Below are 12,983 nucleotides of genomic sequence, written 5' to 3' on the forward strand. Positions count from 1 at the left end.
GTCGGCAGCAGACGGCCCTTCCAGCCCCCTGGCTCCTGCAGCCCCCTGGCTCCTGCAGCCCCCTGGCCCCTGCAGCCCCCTGGCCCCTGCAGCCCCCTGGCCTACTCCTGCAAGCCCTGGGGAACCGATTCTGCAGCTCCGGGCCAGAGCCTTCACCTCCAAACCAGGACAAACCAGGCAGTCTGGGGTAAAAGTGGGAGGAAGTAAAAGGCACCCATGGGCTCCTGGGAGTTGAAATAAGAATATCTCAGTCTCTTTGCATAAGGAAACCTAAAAAGAGCACAGAACATTTTGAAAATGGAAGCCAAATATTTATTAAATGTTTTCGAATCCATCAGAAACCACAGATGCCGGGGAGAACAAAACCCACTTTCAGAAAGAGGCGACGAGTCACGGGGAGAAGTGGGGAGCACGTCTGAGGGACTCTGCTCCGTGCCCAGCAGCCGACATCCCCATTCCCACACCCCTGCCCCCCTCCCCAGCAGAGCCCCCCTCCCCAGCAAAGCCCCCCTCCCCAGCAGAGCCCGTCTCCTGGCCCCAGCAAGACCCCTTCCAAGGCACGTCTGAGAAACGCAGAAACGTGATCTCTCAAAGATGATCAATGTTGTGGACACCTGGAACAGATGACCAGAGACATCGTGGCCGTGTGCCGCGCGCCCACTCCAAACAGCCGCCCCGAGAGCTCTGCCGGGCCCTGCCCCAACACGCGGGGGCCAAAACGCTGGTGGCATGGCTGGCCCGGGGCTTTACATCACAAAGTGACAATGTGGTGACCAGCTCAAGGCCTCTGGATACTGGAGGACAGAGAGGCTGCGGGAAAGAGGAGGCTGCAGAGGGTGGGGGGGCACTCCCAGAGCCCCGCTCAGGCCCTTGGCCCAGGACATCAGCGCCTTCTGGCCAAGGTGGAATGGTCACTGGGTGAGGGTGAGATCCAGACATGTACCTTCCAGCCCGTCCCTCACCTAACAAGCTTCCAGAAACAAGTACAGATCTAACTCTAAATTGGCAGAAGCAAGGGCGGGGGGCCTATCTTGATTTCCAGTGACTCTTGGTGAGGGCTGCGCTGGGAGGCCCTGCAGGGCCTGGCCCCAGGCAGGAGCCCAAAGGCCCTTGGTGACCTCTGCCTCCGCAAAGTGCCCTCCCCCGCATCTTCCTCTCTCAGCTGCCCCACCTCTCCTGCTGCCACTGCAACCCCCCTCCCTCCTCCACCCACACCGTGTGCCTTTCCGTCTCTTCCTTCTTGGGCATCTTCTGCTCCAAAACCCACCACCTGCCGGGTTCTATCAAAGGCCATAGAGCCCAGCAGCAGCAAGAACCCCCACTGATAGTAGGGGGTAGGGGGGCGGGGAGGGGCGGAGGTGGAGGGGGATGGAGGTGGAGGAGGCACAGGTGGGGAGGGACGGCTGTGCCACTCGCACTTTAATGCGTATTTGTCCCTGACACACACACGAGGTGTCCAGTACAGTACCCAGAACACAGCCAGCTTGCAGACATGCTAGTGGCCATTACTGAAGATTTTATTGGCTATAATTGATCGGGTGCTTCCTGTGTCCTGGACATTGTCCAGCAAGGCAGGTGCTGCCCCTCCCAGCAAGCAGGGCTCTTTAGACAGAGGAGGAGCTGACAGGAGGAGGTCTGCCCAGGCAGGGTCTCGAGATGCTGTCACCACCCTAGCGCCCTGAAGCCACCCCAGGGGCCGCCAGCGAGGCCTGGAGGGTGCTGGGCCAAGGCGGGAGGAAGGTGGGACCTCCAGCCGGACGTCCCCTGCAGCAGGCCACACAGGCAGCTGGAAGCAGCTTCCCACAAAGCCTGCATGCATAACGAAGCCAAGGGCAGGGAGCTGCTGGTGAAGGCTCTGGGTAAACACTGATTATCGGTCATTAAAAGAACAGGGCTATTTATTAGCAAGACAGAGGAGGCTGGGGCCTTCGGGAAAGAAGGGGTGTTTGCACAGCCAGGAGTGAGCAGCCGCTCCAGGGACCCCTGAAGGGGGGCACAGTTATCAGCCTTGGTAATGGCACGGGGAGTGGGCCGCGGAGCCCCGAAACCTGACACACAGGCCTGGCTTCTGCAGGTGGGGCACCAGGTCTACAGATCTCCAGGGCACTGCAGGGCAACGTCTGCAGGGTCCTTGCTGCCACTGTGGCCCTTGCTGTCCCCTGACCCTCTGGCACTTGAAGGCAGAGTGGATGGGGGCAGACAGGTTGCCATGGCAGGGAGAGACATACGCAGACCCCTCCACCTACCGTCACATAAGGTCCTTCCTTCCTGTGCCTTCTGGTGCCAATGACAGGCACCCTCCCGGCTGAACAGAGGACAGATGTCATGGCTCAGGACCCCCAGGCCACCTGCCCCTGTCTGCACCCGGTGAGCCCTTCTCCACAGCCCTTCGTCCCTGAGGTCATGGGGAGGCCTCCACAGCTATTGTCTTCCACATAACCAGAAGCTCCCAGGCCACATTTCACCTGAGAAGCAGGAACAGGGGAAGGTCACAGGGCACAGGGGCTGTGGCGCAGGGGACACCAGCATGGCAAACGCCGCACCTGGGGACCTAGTAAGCCCTGGTGGCACACAGCCCTGACAACCCTCAAACCCTGCTGACCTCGAGGAGTCCCAGCCCCCGCTGCATGCTGATGGCCATCCAGATGTCACTCCACCCTGAACGCTAGACTCAGCGTGGGGGAGCACAAGCTCCCGTTCTCATCCCCAGCCACCTACACGGAGAACACAGGAATCATTGGGAAGAGATGGGCACTGGGTAGACAAATGAGCAAAAAGGTCAAAGTGGCAATTCATAAAACAAAGGCAAGTGACAAGAGGCATGGAAACGCGCAATCGCGTGTAGCCAGACACGCTCCAACAATGAGAAGTCATTTCTCACCAAGCTGGCCGCGGGGGTGAAAAATACTCAAAAACTGGAGATTTCAAATGCTGGCCAGGGTTGGGAGGTGGGCATGGGAGGAGAGGCGGCGAGAGGGCAAGTGGCCACCATCCCTGGGGACAGTGTAGGCCGGCGTGTCACGTGGCCCGAATGTGCCACTCCAGAGGACTGACCTGGAAGGCATCATCAGACCAGAAACAATGGAGCAGAGGCCCCAGGGGAGTGACGGACAGACTGTGAGAGGCCCTGGGGAGGGCACAGCCCTGCAGAATCCCGGGATGTGCAAAGGCCCTGCAGCAGGAATGTGCCTGGGGGCTGAGAAGAAGCAGCAGGAAGCAGGAGGCAGGGGAGCTGCCAGGACTCGTGGCTGGAGAGGCAGCAGAGGTGAGGTCGCCATCGCAGAGATTTGGAAGCACCTTAAACGGCCACCCAGGGGCCAGCCGTCACCGCCAGTGGCACATCCAAATAACAGAACGCTACAAAAGCATGCGGCATTGTTGCAGCAAGTATTTATTCACGATAAAAATCTTCCAGGTTTACGAAGCAGTAGATGCAGCACAGTCTCAACCTGTGAGAAAAAGTGACTTAATAACACGAACACATGCACAGACAAAACCCGAAAGCCTTTGACATCCACATGTTTACGGTAGGTGACATGGGGGATATGGTAGCAGGGGAGACTATTTTTCTTTGTGCACAGGATTTTGGAAATTTTATGTAATGAATGTTGCATTTATACAATGCAGCTCCTAGATGCATTTCCTATGAAAATCGTTTAGGCTTCTCTTAGGAGCACTGCCATCAGGCACATCGTATCTGCTGACGCATGACCCTCGCTGATGGCATGTGGGAGGGTTTCCAGGGTGCAGGTGCTGTGCTTAGCAGGTGCCTTGGTAGCTGGGCTCATCATACATGTGCCTGCACATGCACACATACACTCATATATGCATGCACACACACATTCATAGACATGCACACACGCACTCATATATGCATGCACACACATTCACAGACATGCACACACACAGAGATGCACACACGCATTCATATATGTATGCACACACACATTCACAGACCTGCACACACTCACACAGATATGCACACACGCACTCATATGCATGCACACACACATTCACAGACATGCACACACTCAGACATGCACACATGCACAAGGCACACATTCACACACACACACATGCACACATTCACACACATATGCATATGTGGCTGTGAATGAATGATGGAGGGGGAACGGCCGTGCCACTCGCACTTTAAAGTGTATTTGTCCCTGACACATGCACACACATGCACATACACACATGCACGGGCATGCACACATTCACACACATGTATGCACACATTCACACACACGCACGCATGCACATTCATGCACTACTGGGAGCTGGGAGCTCCCGGGGTTCCAGGGAGCCAACGGCCTCTGAGCTGGACCTCTGGCCCCTCAGCTCAGCTACGGAACCTGGGGCCTCTGAGTTCTCATGTGCAGATAGGATTCTGAAAGTCTTGAGGGTAGGGATGAAGAGCGAATGGATGCAGGCATGGAAAGCTCAGGGGTGAGGTCTGAGAGGTCAGAACCTAGTCCCTGCTGTTACTCTCGCTTCACAGAGGAGATCAAAGACAGAACACCGCCTATGCTCACACGGCAGGCAGCCACAGAGGTGGCTAGTTGTCCACTCACTGAATTCCCATTGCCTTTTCTTTATGTTAAAAAATAAAAATAAAATGAATTGCGTTCAGGTAAGGAAGGGGCAGCGCCTCCCCTGCCAAGAGCACAGCTGGTCTCGGCCCTTTGGGGTGCTCCTTTTTTATCTTGCTAGTGATTGGCCTTGTGGTGAGCACGAGAGCCAGAAAGTTCTGGCCAATGAGATCAGCAAGGAGGTAGCCCAGGACTCTTCAGAGATGACTCCTGTTCTTCTGGCTCTGGAAGCTGCCATGGGCTGTGGGCTGTCTTGGTCCACAAGGCAACAACTCCGGACGCCCCATGCTAAGGGTGACAGGGCCAGGAAGACACAGCCAGCCTCTGAGCCGCCCCAGGCCACCTCCCCCAAGACATCTCCACCCGAAGACACCTTCATCACCAAAGCCCCCGCAGGCTGGGGTTCCCAGCCAGCCAGCACCTCACCCATCCCTGCATCGCAGCTGGCCCCAGCCCTCTCCCAGTTCCACTTTGATGCCACTCTTTCTCCAGCAGCTGCTATCATCAGAGCCCTGAGGCCCACATCACCTCCTGTCTGCCCTCTGGAACGCAGCCCAGCAGGACTCACCTGGGCCTAGGGGCCTCCGCAGTCCCCGAGCTCCTAGGGGTCTCCCCTCTGTATTGCAGACGGGAATCCTGGGAGAGAGGGGAATATGGCTCCATCACCTGCGTTCGGCACCTGGCCAGGCCCCAACACAAGTCCACAGTGCAGGACTACACCCAGGGAGGTGTCGCAGGGGCTGTCCGAGGAGGATGGTGCCTGAGGAGCTGGGACCATGGGATGGGAGAGGCACCTACTCCCCCCTGCCCACCCCTTCAGTCTGGCAGAACTGGAACGCTCCGGTCACCTGCCTGGCCTGGGGCCCCTGACACCCTGGGGGCCTGGGAGGTGGCTTGAAGGGGAGAGCTGGAGATGGCCAGGCTGTTGGACCAATGCCCCCAGTAAGACTTCACTTCTGGATTCATTCCTCTTATCACTACCCCTCTTAAAATGTATTCCAGTTTGGTTTTTTAATTATGCAAATGATTCGTGAATAAATTTGTATAATAAAAATTCAAGCTTTATAGACACAGAAATCCCCTGTTCCCCTTCCTCGGTCCAAGTGGCCTCCCCAGGGTGACAGCCCTTCTCCCCTTGGTGTGTGTCATTCCAGAACATTCCCTGTGCACCTCATGCATCGGTGTCTGGGGGAACGCAGCTGTGCTTTGTGTGTTTCCTTAGACGGCATGGAGCAGCACGCGTCGCTCCGGGGTTGCCCTTTTCTTGCCCAGCGACTAGGTTATGCACACTGTTGAGGGCAGGGCCGACTGCCCGCAGCACCCAGGCTGCCTTTGCGTGTGTCCACATGACCCGGCCACACTCCCCACCCCTCACAGTTCCATGTGGTCATTCCCACCACCCTTCAGGATGCTCCACCCTCCTCGGGTGGGAGTGAGACCCAACAGGGTGGCAGAGCCCCGGAAGGCCCTGGGCCCTCAACCAGGAAGGCCCACCTGGAACTGTGCCACCAACAAGACCCAACGTCTATTGAGTGAAGGAGCAGCATGTTGAATCCATGCTGACCACGGCCAGAATGCCCCAGATGCTTGGCCGTCGCCTGTCTTTCCCTGGGGACCTGGCTCATCTTTATCTGCTGTGTAGTATTTGCAGGGCAGATGTTGCTATGGTCTCCACGTTTGAGTCACCCCCAGATTCCATGTTGAAGTCCTCATGTCCAACATGATGGTATTGGGAGGCAGGGCCTTTGGGAGTTGATTAGGTCATGGAGGTAGAGCGCTCGGGAACGGGATTAAGGACCTAACAAAGACACCCTGGAGAGCTCCGTCACCCTGTCCTCCATGTGAGGACACAGCCAGAAGACGCCATCCGTGAACTGGAAAACAAAAGCAGCCCGCCCTCACAGACAAGGCGTCTGCCGGGACCTTGCCCCTCCAGCCTCCGAACCTGGGAGACGTCAATCTCGATGTATAAGCCCCCTGCTCAGGGTATTTTGCTATAGGAGCCTGAATGGCAGATCCCACCACTTTATTCTGCATTCCTCTGCCCAGGAACTTGCAGGTGGCTCCCACAGGACAGGCCACGCTTGCCACAAATCCTGAATCTCAGGGTGGGGTCTCAGGGCATCTTCCTTGGTGGGCTGCCTCTCCTTGTCCTGCTCCTGGCCACGGAGCCCACTCTGGCCCTAATTATACGTCTCGCCTGCCAGCCAGATTTCCAAGTGGTCTCTGTGCTGGGGACCCAGCGGGACCAGCCCTCTCTCCAGGGACTGCTGTCAGGATGAGGAATTGTTTTTCCAAATGTGGCTTTTGCCACAATCTCCCCCTTTGTGTTCTGGACAATTTGATCAAACGAGCAATAGAGAATCCATCAACATCTTCCAACCAGGAGACAAGGAGGCCTGACATGCCGCACGATGGCGTCCCCCGGCCCCGCACCACACGGCAGGCCCCCCAGGCTGGAGAAATCAGCCTGTTTTGTGCTGCGATGATAACAAATCACAGCATGCACACCCACGCTCCGGGTGCCCACATTGTCTGCCTGTTGCCTGTCATTGCAGATGGAGCCCGGGCTGCTGGGCTTGGTGTGTGGGGCTCAAAGCTGGACTGCAGATCCCAGATAAGCACTAGGAACCTGGCCACTGATCATGGCCCTGCCTCGGCCTCCAGAGCTATAGAGAGGCCTAGGCGACCCCCAGTCCTGCCCAGGAGGGGCGCAGCTGGGCTCTCCAAACTCCAGATGTGACCAGACCTGCCCTGTACGCACAGTGCATGGCAGGCTCATGAAACCCAACTGCCGATGAGGGTAGGAGCTGGGCCATCAACCAGGACGGCCAGACACCGCCTCTCTCGCTAAGGCTGGACCCTCCAAGGCTGGTCCCCAGGGGGTTCTCAGGAATCCAGGTGACAGTGACAATGGCAAATCACGGCCACCGGCTTTTCCTTCATCCTTGCTGGGGGAGGGCTTTCCACCCTGCGTCCTCCCTCAACAGGACGGGAGTGGTCCAGGCCCCAGAGGCTTCATGCGAGTGCCGAGGGGCCCACAGGGCAGAGCCGTCCTTCTGGAAGGTCAGAGACCCAGAAGGACAGACCCGGCTGTAGCATGGTGCCCACTTTACCTCCAGCTGTCCCATCCCATCCTTCAACTGAGTGGACGCCCTGGAGCGCTGCGGGGACACACAGGTCCCGGAAACCATGTGAGCTCTGTCTGCAAACTGCAACCTGCCGGCCGTGTGGAGCCTCTGCCAGCCAGGAGGGAGCCCAGCAGGCAGTGGGCACCTCGCACCCTCACAGTTACCAGTCACGCTGCCTCCGTGACCATAGTGGAAATGAGGAAACGGAGGCACGGTAGGGAGGTGCAGGAGGCAATACGGCATCTGCTGCCGAGGACGCAGCCCGAGGCCCCTGATGCTAAAGGGATTTGCCTAAACACACCGACCAGAACCCCTCGCAGCAAAGCCTGGGGCTTAGTCAGCTCCTCACACAGGCCTGAGCTCTGAGCCCCCACCTCACCCTGAGCCCTAGGGCACCTCCCCCTGCCTGAGTGGGCGGGCTTTAGAAGCACCAGCCCCCTCCCCTCCTGTCTGCACCCCTCCCTCAGGTGTCAGAGAGGCAGACCCCATGCTGAGTCTGCTGGACAAGCTGTGGCAGATGTGTGGGAATTGCACACATTGCAGTCTGGGCTCCTGGCGCAGAGCTGCACACAGCAGGTGCATGGCAGAGGCCAGCGGGGCCCTGGCCCACACCGACACCCCAGAGTCCTCTCTCAGCGAGTACGGAGAAGCCCCTCCCCTTCCTCTGCAAGCCCAGCCTCTCACCCCCACCCCACAACAACTCAAGGGTGCAGCAGCCTTGCCCACTGCAGCTTGGGCACCAGAAGGCCTCATTCCAAGACCCAAAGCAGCAGGACAGCAGCACCACAGAGGGGTCCCCGGGCCACCTGCTGGCTAGCGAAGCCACCTCTCCTTTCCACAATAGGTCTCCCTTTCACCCTGAGTGAGAACCGCCCCTCCCGAGGGGCTGCCTGGGGGGCTGCAGCCTCCCAGCTGCCAGCACACGCCCAGTGCTTTCTCCAGCCTGGCCCAGCCCCAGCCAGGCAGGACGGCCCTGCAGAGCACCCCTGAAGGCCGCACACTTGCAAGCTGCCCACAGACGGTGCAGCGCTGGCCGCCTTTTGTGGGGAGTGCTACACCTGTGCAAGCCGAGTGGAACAAATGAGATTGGAATTTTATGATTCTTTTACAGTGCTGCTCTGCAGAGGTCTTGTTTAATTAGCTTCTAACTCAACACCTTTGGCGACTCTAAATAATTCACCACCCCGGCCCCCCTCACCCAGCCAGGTGTGCCAGTGCTGCTTCCGCCCCCACCAGCTCTGCAGGGAGGTCACAGCTTCACAGTTCCAAAGCAGAGGCCCCTCGAAGGGCAGATGCCTGGTGACCTGTCCTTTTCAGGAGCAGCCTTTCCAGAAGGCACAGTAGCCTTCCTACCTGGGCACAGCCACAGGTGTGCCAGGCCACCCTGGGGACAACAGTCAACCTCTCTGGACCAGCAGGGAACACTCCCACCCACTCCACGCACGCCCCCTCTGCCCTTCCGGGCTGCAGCTTCTCTGCCCCCAGCCTCAGCACTGGCCTGACCACCCCAGGGACCTCAGCTGCCCATCCTGGGCTCCCTTCCTTCCTGGCGTTCCACAAAGTCAGTGTCCCACTGTCTCCTCCTCTAGGAGCCTGGGAGCAGGCACAGGGCCAACCCGCATGCCACTGCAGGGCGGAACCCGGGCCACGGGAGCGCAGATGGAAGGGTGACCACCCACCCACGGAGGGAGCCAGCTCCCGGGCCCTTCCTGAGCCCCTGGGTGGAAACGCACAGACTGTGGCTCCTAGGCCAGTCCCCTGGCTGCTCTCGGGGAGGGGGTCATGGCATCCATCCCCCTGCTCCATCGCATCCAAGCCCCAGCAGAAGCTCAGCCCTGGCCTTTCTGGAGAGGAGCTGGGAACCTGGAGCCCATAAACCGAAGCCCACCCCTCCTCCTGCGTTTAGCAGCCCCCATCAAGGACTCCTGCCCGGATTCAATTACCATCGTAGGTTTTATAAGATCAGCAGTGCTCACTGCGCTCTGAGAGAGACATGTGACCCCGTGCCAGCTGGCTCTCTCTCTCTCTCTCTCTCTGTTACGCACGTTCAAATGCCAAGGGGTGCTGGGGAGGGCGGAGAGGCCAAAGTCACCTCCTGCACCTTCTCCTAGGAACCAGGAAGCCCAGAGTGATCGACGCCAGTTCTGAACGCACAGGAAGGGTCAGAGGACAAGCTGGCACGCCACTCTGTGTGCCCCGGAATTATAGGGGAGCAGGGTTGGCACAGGGACGCATGCCCACCATGTCTTGGGTGATGTGGAGAGCCTGTGCGGTGAGTGTGCTCATGGCCCTACACAGCCACCCCAGCACGCCACCCTCGACTGCCTGCCTCCACTCCTGCCCCGCGGTCCTGGGGCTCAGGCCCTGGCATCCTGCCCTGTGGCCGGAGTGGGCTGTCCCAGAGTGGACACAGGACTCGCACCAGCCACGGCTCCCGGTTTCTCCCTGGGATGGGAAGAAGAGGGGCCTCCCCCAGCAGAGAGCCTTAGGCATATCGGGTTTCAGGTGCTTTGGGGCAAAGTGGGTCTCAGGGCATAGATCTGGCCCACCCGAGGGCAGAAGAGAAAGATGGGGACACGCTAGCTGGAGGTCCCTGAGGCCCAGCTACACGGCCCTCTTCCTCATTGCATCGCCCCCAGGAGGTGTCCCCAGCACCTGAGCTCCTTGGCGATGGCCCATCTGGGGGAAGAAGTGAGAGAGGAACCCCAGGTGCCCCCAGGAGGCCTGGCCTTGGCGTTCAGTGGCCTTGCTGCGTGCAGGGAGGCAGCCGGCCTCAGTGTTTCTCATTCCCCAGACACAGAATGGGCCCTTTCAGAGCCGGCTCCAGGGTGTCTCTTGGAGGCAAGTGCCCCACCCAGGCCTGGCTCCATGGATGACAGGGACAAGAGAAGATGTCTAAAGTCCTCAGGAAGCCTGGGCCCTGCCGGCATGGGTCAGCAGATAGCATGGAGGCCGTGAGCATGGGCCCCCCAGCACAGGCTGCCGTCCCTCAGCCCCCATGACCAGAGCAGGGGTGGCTGTCCCAGCCTCAAGGACCGCTGGCATTGAGGCAGAGGCAGCGGGCAAGGGCTCCCGCCGGCCTTAGTGGCCACAGGGCTCTGTGAGGGCTGGCGCTGTGAGACGCCTCCCTCCATGCTCTGCCCTTTGGATTCTTGGGCAATGAAAGGTCACACTCCTCCCACCCAAAAGCCACCAGCAGGCTCCACACGCTGCCCCCAGGGGCAGGGGCAGGATGTCCAAGCCATGTGCACACCAGCGGGGGGGGGGCAGCGGGCACAGGGAGGCTTCCTGGATCCCCCCAAGCACTGCTGTCCCTTCAGGGCCTCCTGGGAGGGCTTGGGGGCTCAGGGATGAGCTCCTCACTCAGACAGATGCTGAGGTGGGGGCTCATCAGATGGGAGGGAGCGGGGCATTGCAGGTAGACCCACCCCACTCAGCTGTTTGTGTCCTTCAAGACACGGGGGCACACAACAGCAGCAGGGACCTGGGGGCAAACCCACTGGGTGGGCTGAGTCTGGGGCCAGAGGGTGGCTCTGCTGGGTGGGGGTGGAGACTTCAGACCCCCTTACATGGTCCTCGGGGTCCGTGGCTAAGTGTGAACGTCTCAAAGGGCAGGCTCTGAGCAGGAGGAGGGCGGCAGGGGTTACTCATCTCTGCTTGAGGAGTCAATTGCAGCTCCTCTGAAGCCCCCACCCAGAGGCCCTGACGCCCTGAACTCCGAATTTCCCGTGGGCCTGATTGTGCCGAGATGGGCAGCCCCGCCCTCCCATGCTGGCTCTGCCTGCTGGGTTTCCCTTCCTGCCCAGGCCTGCAGACAAGTGACCTGACACCCTGGTCAGTGTCCCCAGACCTGAACTCCGCCTACCACAGCCTCTCTTCCCGTGCATCTCCACTGCCTGGGATCCAGGACAGACAGGACCTTCAGCTCTGCCCTGCGGGGCAGGTTGGCCTAGGAATTTTAGCACACCCTCAGGTCACCTCGGGCCCCTGAAGCTTTCTGGAGCCAAGACTAGCCCAGGACCAGCCTCCATACCATCCCTGGTGCTGAGTGGAGGTGGCCCAGACCCTCGGGAGCTGCCTGTGTGCTGGACTGGGGCAGCCCCGCACGCCGGGCCCAGGGCCTGGACGTGCATCATCCACAGCTCACAGCACCGAGTACAGGGCTTCCTACAAGGCACTCTCCCCATGGCCCGGGGCCCGCTACTGGGCAGTGGCACCCAGGGTGTGCCCCATGGGACGCTGAGCTGCTGCCAGTGATGCAGGCATGAGGCAGCTGCGCTTCTTCCCCAACGCCCACCCTCCACCCAATCCCTCCACAAGCCCTGTAGGCCCCATCCCCAAAAGTCAGCAGCCACACTGACCCGCCTTCTCTATCTTACAGGCAGGTGTGTGTGGCGGGCGGCTGCAGTCAGGAGACTGATTCAGATCACCCATGCACACTTGCATGCACACACGTGCGCACTTGTCCACTGAGACCACCTCATCTGGCCCCAGCCCACTGCTCTGCTCCCTGCTTCCTCCCTGGCCAGTGCCACTCCCTTCAATCTGATCAGACCACAGTGGTCCCTGCTGAAAACCCACCCATGGCTTCCTGTCATTTGCCAGGCCCCAGTGGCCCCCTGCAGTTCCGGGAACACAGCAAACGCCCCCACCAGCCTCTGCTTGGAGCCCTCTTCTCCCACCCTGGGAATGGCTCCTCCTCGCCTCCCGGCCTGCAGCCCCTCTTCCGACTCAGGCCCCCGCTAACCCGCTGAACCTGTGGTTCTAGATCACGCGCCAAACAGCTTTCTGCCAAGATCCTGTTTCCTCGTGAACCACCCGATTTCGCGCTTGAAGGTGAGCAGGAGCCTTCTCCACCGCTCTGTGGATGATCTGGAACCTGGACAGACACCAGGCCCTTCACAGGTCATCAGTGAGTATCTGCGGCGTGAGGAGCCCAGGCCTGCTGCCTGCCCGACCACTGACCTGGCTAAACCTGTCTCATGAATGGGGTTGCAATGAACCCCCCAAGCAGCCTGGGGTGTCACTGTTCTTACTGTCTTGAGAGCTGAGGTTCAGAGAGGTAGGTACCCTGTCCAAGTTCACACAGTAGAGGCACAGGGCCAGGTCTGCCTCCAGATTCTGACCACTGTGCTCCTGTCTATGCTGACATTTAATACTCAGCGCGGACTGAAAGCTGTGGGCAGTTCCTCCCATGTCACAGAAGAAATGGGGGCTCAAGGCCCTTCTGCACTGGCCCAGGTTGCACGCCTCATGT

The 12,983-nt window shown here is 59.6% G+C and overlaps 1 protein-coding gene across 1 annotated transcript in view; it reads right to left on the bottom strand.

The window, feature by feature from the left end:
- Nucleotides 1–4,648: 4,648 nt before the first annotated feature.
- The window catches only part of LOC116485173 (uncharacterized), a 66,811-nt gene continuing 58,476 nt past the window's right edge, over nucleotides 4,649–12,983 (bottom strand). Inside the window, exons 2-3 of the mRNA XM_032180512.2 lie at nucleotides 5,164–5,231; nucleotides 4,649–4,883 (exon numbers count right to left, since the gene is read on the bottom strand). Of these exons, the coding sequence (XP_032036403.1) occupies nucleotides 4,793–4,883; nucleotides 5,164–5,231 (159 nt within the window). The 3' untranslated portion in view covers nucleotides 4,649–4,792. The remainder of the gene's footprint in view (nucleotides 4,884–5,163; nucleotides 5,232–12,983) is intronic.

Source organism: Hylobates moloch, unplaced genomic scaffold, assembly GCF_009828535.3.
Source record: "Hylobates moloch isolate HMO894 unplaced genomic scaffold, HMol_V3 SCAFFOLD_16, whole genome shotgun sequence".
Lineage (NCBI taxonomy): Eukaryota > Metazoa > Chordata > Mammalia > Primates > Hylobatidae > Hylobates > Hylobates moloch.